This window comes from Oryx dammah, unplaced genomic scaffold (genome assembly GCF_014754425.2).
Source record: "Oryx dammah isolate SB20612 unplaced genomic scaffold, SCBI_Odam_1.1 HiC_scaffold_23, whole genome shotgun sequence".
Lineage (NCBI taxonomy): Eukaryota > Metazoa > Chordata > Mammalia > Artiodactyla > Bovidae > Oryx > Oryx dammah.
This window is the reverse complement of record NW_024070207.1, coordinates 95930521-95937008: the sequence shown is the minus strand read 5'-3', so window position 1 is coordinate 95937008 and position 6488 is coordinate 95930521. Positions and strand designations below refer to the sequence as shown.

At 42.0% G+C, this 6488-nt stretch overlaps 1 protein-coding gene across 1 annotated transcript; it reads right to left on the bottom strand.

Moving 5' to 3' along the window:
• Positions 1–5619: 5619 nt before the first annotated feature.
• On the bottom strand, positions 5620–6156 carry LOC120882332 (ferritin light chain-like). The gene has a single exon (XM_040266308.1). The coding sequence runs from the start codon at positions 6154–6156 to the stop codon at positions 5620–5622; it is 537 nt and encodes a 178-aa protein (XP_040122242.1).
• Between the last annotated feature and the right edge of the window lie 332 nt (positions 6157–6488).

Genomic DNA, 6488 nt, shown 5'->3' with positions numbered 1-6488 from the left:
ACTCAGTATTCTTGCCTGGGCAATCCCTTGGACAGAGGAGCCTGGCGGTTCCATGGGATCACGAAAGAGTCGGACACTATTTAGTGACTAAACACAACACATACCCTTAAGTACTCTGGTGTATGTTTTCTAAAACCAAGGACATTCTCCTACATATCATGAAATTATCCAAATAAGGAAATTGAACATTGATAGAATACTATTATCTAATCTATCATCCATATTTAAACTTTAGAAATTGTCTCAATGTCCTTTATAGATTTTTCCCCCTACACAGGTCCAATCTAAGATCATTCATTTAGTTGTCTTGTTTTTTAGTCTTCTTTAACCTGGTATAACTCCTTAGTGTTTCTCTGCTTCTTTTTTTTATTGATGTATAGTTGATTTATAATGTTGTATTTGTTTCAGGTGTACAGCAAAGTAAAAAATATATATATATTCATTTATATATATATTCTTTTTCTAAATCTTTATTATTATAGATATTGAATATAGTTCCCTGTGCTATACAGTTGGTATCTGTTTTATGTGTACCTGTTAGTCCCAAACTCCTAATTTCTTGACCTTCACACTTTTGAGAATTATAGGCTAGATATTTTGTAGAAAGTGAAACTGAAGTCGCTCAGTCATGTCAGACTCTTTTTGACCCCATGGACTGTAGCCTACCAGGCTCCTCTCTGTCCATGGGATTTTCCAGGCATGAGTACTAGAGTGGGTTGTCATTTCCTTCTCCAGAGGATCTTTCCAACCCAGGGACTGAACCTGGGTCTCCTGCATTGTAGGTAGACGCTTTACCGTCTGAGCCACCAGGAAAGTCCCTGATATTTTGTAGAATGCCGTTCAATTTGGATCCATCTGATGTTTTCTCATTATTAGATTCAGGGTATGAATTTTTAGCAGGAGTATGTATTTGATTTTAAATCCTAGAATGGCTGCCTCTACCCACATCTCCCACACTTTGACCTAACACGCCTCATGCAGGTGAGGGCCCTTTGAGGTCTCCCAATGAAATCCAGGCTTTTCTCTGCTTCCTCTTACGATCCCTAATTTAGCCATCAGAATTGCTAAAATCTGAAGAGGATGTCTGCTTCCTGGGGTGTTTATGTTCAGCTGAAACCTTATATTAATACAAAACTCTTTCCTAATGTGTGTCCTCTCCCACCTTCATGAATTAGTACCAGCTTCATTATTCTCATAGAATAAATTGTCCATCAAGGTAGATAAATTGCTTATAGAGAAAAATAACATGACATAAATGTAGTAAAAATGTGGTCCTTTTCTAAATAAGTAGCATTTTAAACCTAATCCTCTAAGACTGTACATCTTTCTGGAGAGACTCAGCCACATAGTACTCCAAAAGTACTGTTGGCTCTCCCAACAGAAAAGAAGTTCAAGGCTTCAGTGATGCCTGGACTTTTGACTGTGCCTATTCAGTGCCTGCTCCCTCAAGCTGACACATCCTAGGCTACCAGAAAGTATAAGGAGGAGAATGTGTGGGTGGGAAGAGTGGGCAGAGAAGACTCCCAAGAATTGGAAACTATGTAGAGAGTAGCAGCTGGCAGCTAATTAGTTTCTGAAATGAACCCTTTGTGTGGCTTGTCTTTCCTGAGAGAGAGGTTAAGATGCTGTTAGGCCTCCTTTTAGCAGTAATGGTAATTAAAACAAATAATCCCAGGTCCTAATTAAGGTGGCTCCATTCCTTTGGCTAAAGAGAGCGGTCCTTCTTCATTTTCTTTTTTTCCCCTCCTGCATACTGAATGTCACATCTAAGAAATGAGCAAATTTATACATTTCACTTCTACACACAGGGCCTGTTTAGAGGGAGGAGTGATCATTAAGGGCTTCCCTGGAGGCTTAGATGGTAAAGAATCTGCCTGTAATGCAGGAGACCCGGGTTCAATCCCTGGGTCAGGAAGACACCCTGGCGAAGGCCATGGCAATCCACTGCAGTAGTCTTGCCTGGAGAATCCCATGGGCAGAGGAGCCAGACGGGCTATAGTCCATGGAGTCGCAGAGTCAGACACGACTGAGTGACTTCCACTCTTTTCAATGATCATTAAGGAGGATTCTAGAATTGAAAGGTATCTAATTGCCTAAAACTTAGGAGCAAGCTTATTTTGAGATGTTACTATCATAGTTCTTTTACTAAGCTCTACTGGGATAGACAATCAGGTGATGGAAACAGCTAACAATTATTGTGCATTTAGTATGTGCTGGGCCTTAGGGATCTTACATGGCTTATCCCATTTAGAAAGTGAAGTCACTCAGTCCTGTCCGACTCTTTTGGGACCCCATGGACTGTAGCCTACCAGGTTCCTCTGTCCATGGGATTTTCCAGGCAAGAATACTGGAGTGGGTTGCCATTTCCTTCTCCAGGGGATCTTCCCAACCTAGGGACTGAACCCAGGTCTCTCACACTGTAGGCAGATGCTTTACCATCTGAGCCACACACCCCCCAAAAAAGATTTGAGTTGGATAGTATCATCTTTATTTTGATCATGTCCAGAGTTTCAGAGAAGATGGGACCAACAAAGGTGAACAGACTAGACCAAGATGAGTTAGAGGCAGGATCTGAATACAGGTAGTCTGGTCCAGAGCCCATTGCTCAACCATTATGCTTTCTGCCTTTCAGACTCCAACTTGCCCATAGTCTAGTGGATACAATCAAGAGACTACTAAGAGAAGGAGCGGAATCCATGTCAGATGACTGATTTGGGTTGGTCAGGGAAATTTCACAGGAGGCAGACTGGAACTAGGCTGAAAAACAGACTGAGTTTGATTCAGTGAAGATGAGTATGAGGAGCTTTCCAGGCGAAGGGAACCACATGAAGATTGCTGGATTGGGATGGCAAACTGAGAGCTTCAGCTATGGCAGAGAGCTCCTGCAGTCACTTGCAGGATTCCTCAGCCTCACACTCTATAAAAAGAGAGGAAACTTCCACTTCAGTTTCTAACAGGGGGTTACTAGGATGAAGGTGGAGAACTTTGAGAGCCTGGTGTTTTTTTGGTGCATACTAGCCATAGTACAGGTCACCGTAATAACAAAGCAATGGGGCCTCCCATGTCCTCCCCACTTCCCTTGGGCCACCAGTACTGTCCTAGATTCCAGTCTCCATGGAGTTAGCAGAAAAGGCTGAGCCTGCCTCCAGCCAGTCCAGCCTGGTTTCTTTTCTGTTTCTGCTTCTGTTCCCAGAACTGGGTGGTTTGAGTTTAATTCAGGATGTGGCAATAGGAAGCCCTAACACAATTCCAATTTGGTTTTACCACCAATAAAGCCATCTTGATTTCCATCTGGCTTCCTGTGTCCTAATTAATTTGAACTTGGACAAAAGGAAAGCAACTGGTACTCCCCAAACTTCCAATAATAGGGAAGTAGTGGAAAATTACATTTAAAAAATAGATTAGACATGGTAGACCAAGGAGCCTTGAAGGCTGGTGTAAGGAATTTAGCCATAGCCTAAAGGAATGAGTTGTTATAATTCTGTGCAGGTGCACTAACACACACACACTCACATATACGTACAGTGGTTAGCAACAGAGAAAATCACTGTGGGATTTGTTTCCAAGTTAATCTCCATAAGTTTAATGTCATCAAATCCTCATTTTCTACAAATGTATTTTCTAAGAAACTTAAAGTCATTTTTAAAAGCTAAACTAATATTTCATCCATATGTCTTTGAATCATTTGTTGTCTGACCAGCCACTTGTTTTTCAGTAATTGTTTGTCAAAGAATAATTCAGCCTATTTGGGAGACTCTAATAAAGCTTTCTCCTATAGCCCCATTCTTGATGTTAAAAGATACCCATATAAGTAAAGGTGTGACAAATATGCCATTATTTGGAAACAAAATTTTATATCTTTATTCCCAAATAATCTACCAAATATAGTCTTTCAATCATTCTAATAGTTATTACGTGTTTTTTTCTCATTCAGATTTGAGTGAGAAATGATTCAGATTTATGAATGAGAACGATGTTTCTCATTCAGTGGTTATATGAGTGCTAATTTGAAAATAATTTTAAGTATATACTTTAAGTATGGAGATCCGAGTTTTAATCCAAAGTTGAAAATTATTAGCTGCTTCCTTATGCCTCTTACAACTAACTACTCATCAGCAAATGGGCAAAACTCTTTTCTGTAGGAATGACTTTTCCAGTACATTCTTTTTATCAAAAGATTTTGCACAAAAATAGGAAGATAAGGTTTTCTCCTTAACTGAGCAAAACTGCTGTCCCAATCTCTGTAGAATATTCTTCCTATGCCTCTGACCCTTCTAAGATAAAAGAAATGATAATATGCCTTTGGTCTTCCTGCTCTGGGAAGGAAAGTTGCTGTAGGAAAAGAACTGATTTTTTTCCCACTTCTGTGGTTTGAGAACAAGTTATAACTCCAGCATTTCAAAGAGCAAGGAAAATAATACACAATTATTAGATTGCTATTTGTGGGACACAAATGTAATGGTTTAGTAGAAAACAACTCACCAGAAAAATGGAACACATTTTTAAAAGAATACTACATTTTACTGTTTCTCCTTCTCTTGGCTTCTGGAATGTAACCTCCATCTGACCCATCTCCATTCTAATCATTTTGGCTCTCTTAGTGCTTCCTTAAAGTTATCTTCTCTTTTCACTAAAAACAAACACAGAGCCATTTTAAAATCTGCATTTTAAAGTTTATTTACCTGTTTATACATAACCTTGTTCCAGAAAGGGTTTAAGGTGGCTTGAAAGAAACCATAAAGTACACTAAGTAATTATAACAGAAGAATCAGAAATGAAACTATGCAAACTGCTTATACAATCCTATTCGTTTGCCCTGGATGGACCACAAATTTCGGTCTAACCTTTTTAGCAGGCAGTCAGAAAAGGAAACTTAATTAGTTACATCATTTAGTGTCCATAAAACAAAAACAAACCAATCACCCAAGCAAAGCACTGTTATTCCTACTATTAAGACCAGAAAGAATTTCTCTTAAGAGGCTTCATGAAGAGGTCAGCCTATGATGTAATAATCAGTGTTCTCAGGAACAACCCAATGGGAGACACAAAGATGAATTTCACAGGGCTCGCTCTTCGACATAGGCAGATGGCATCACAGCAACTTGAAAATCAGGAAAAATGATTTTATCACGAGTCTGGGGGTTGAGGGGGGAACACAATATAATACGTTCCAGGTACTCCATTCTCTGCTCGGCGAAGCCAGACACATTTTAGAACAAGAGAGTTGAAGCCAGTACCCAGAGTGACTCCAGAGAAGTCCTGAAACCCCTAAAATTCTCTGCAACATATTCAGAATAGCTGTTTCAACAATTTCTGAATCTTCTTGACAGAGAAAAACACATGTTTTTATCAGATACTCAATGTACCCAGGTGATACACACAAGTTAGGAACCATTTCTTTAGATAATCTAGAGAATTAAGCAAACTACAAATTATACACGCTATTCAAATACTTTTCTTACAACCTATTTCCCCACCTCTGCAAAAAGAACCTTTTTTTTGTTGCCATTTGGTGCCTTGGCTCAGGTTGCATCCCGGCTGGAGGAAGGGCTGGAGCGGAGATCTCAAGGCCAAGGGAGGCAGAGAGGTCCCGCCGACGCAGCCAGGCTTCGGAGGCTCCTAGTCGCACTGGAAGGAGAGCTTTTCGAAGAGATACTCGGCCAGCCCGGCCTGCAGCCCAGCCCGAAGGCTGGTTATCTTGCGCAGGTTGGCCAGGTGGTCACCCATCTTCTTGAGAAGCATCATCTCCTCCTCCAGGAAGCAGCGCTCCAGGAACTTGCAGAGCTGGACATCAGCCCTCGCACGACCCAGGGCATGCAGATCCAACAGCGCCTGGTTCAGGCTCTTCTCCAGGGCCACGGCGTCCTCCATGGCGTCCACGCTGGTATTCCACTTCTCTGGGGACAGCGTCTGTCCACTCTGGACCAGGGCGCCATCACCCCAGGATTTTCGCATCTTCAAGAGAAGCTGGGCGCCCTCCTCCTTCTCCTTCGCCAACACCCTGAAGAAGCGGCCCACACCATTCATAGCCATTCCACTGCCTTCAAAGTAAACGCTCAGGGAGAGGTAGGTGGATGAGACCTCTAGGTACAGTTTGATCAGGCGGCTGGCCGCTGCTTCCATCTCAGGAGAAGTCTGTTGGATCTGGGTGCTCATGGTTAGCAGGCAGGAGGACTTCTCCACTAACTGTGCTGTGAGGCTGGTCTCAGAAGTGGGGGATAAGTCCAGAAGATTGTGCCTGAAGTTGTGGTTGAAGGGGTGGGGCTAGAGGGTGGTGGGAGGCAGGAAGAGGGGGAGGCAAGACCCGGGTGGGAGCATGCAGATAGTTCCATCCGAATGAGCAAGAGACTGATCTAGGAGGCGTCCAGGTACATTGTCTCTCACTCTAGCTTTTGGGAAGATTATCTGTGTTTCCTAGTTATTGGAAAGGAGTCTTTACATTTTGACCCATTTCTTTCCATAATTCCAAGATGAGAGAAGAACGTCCA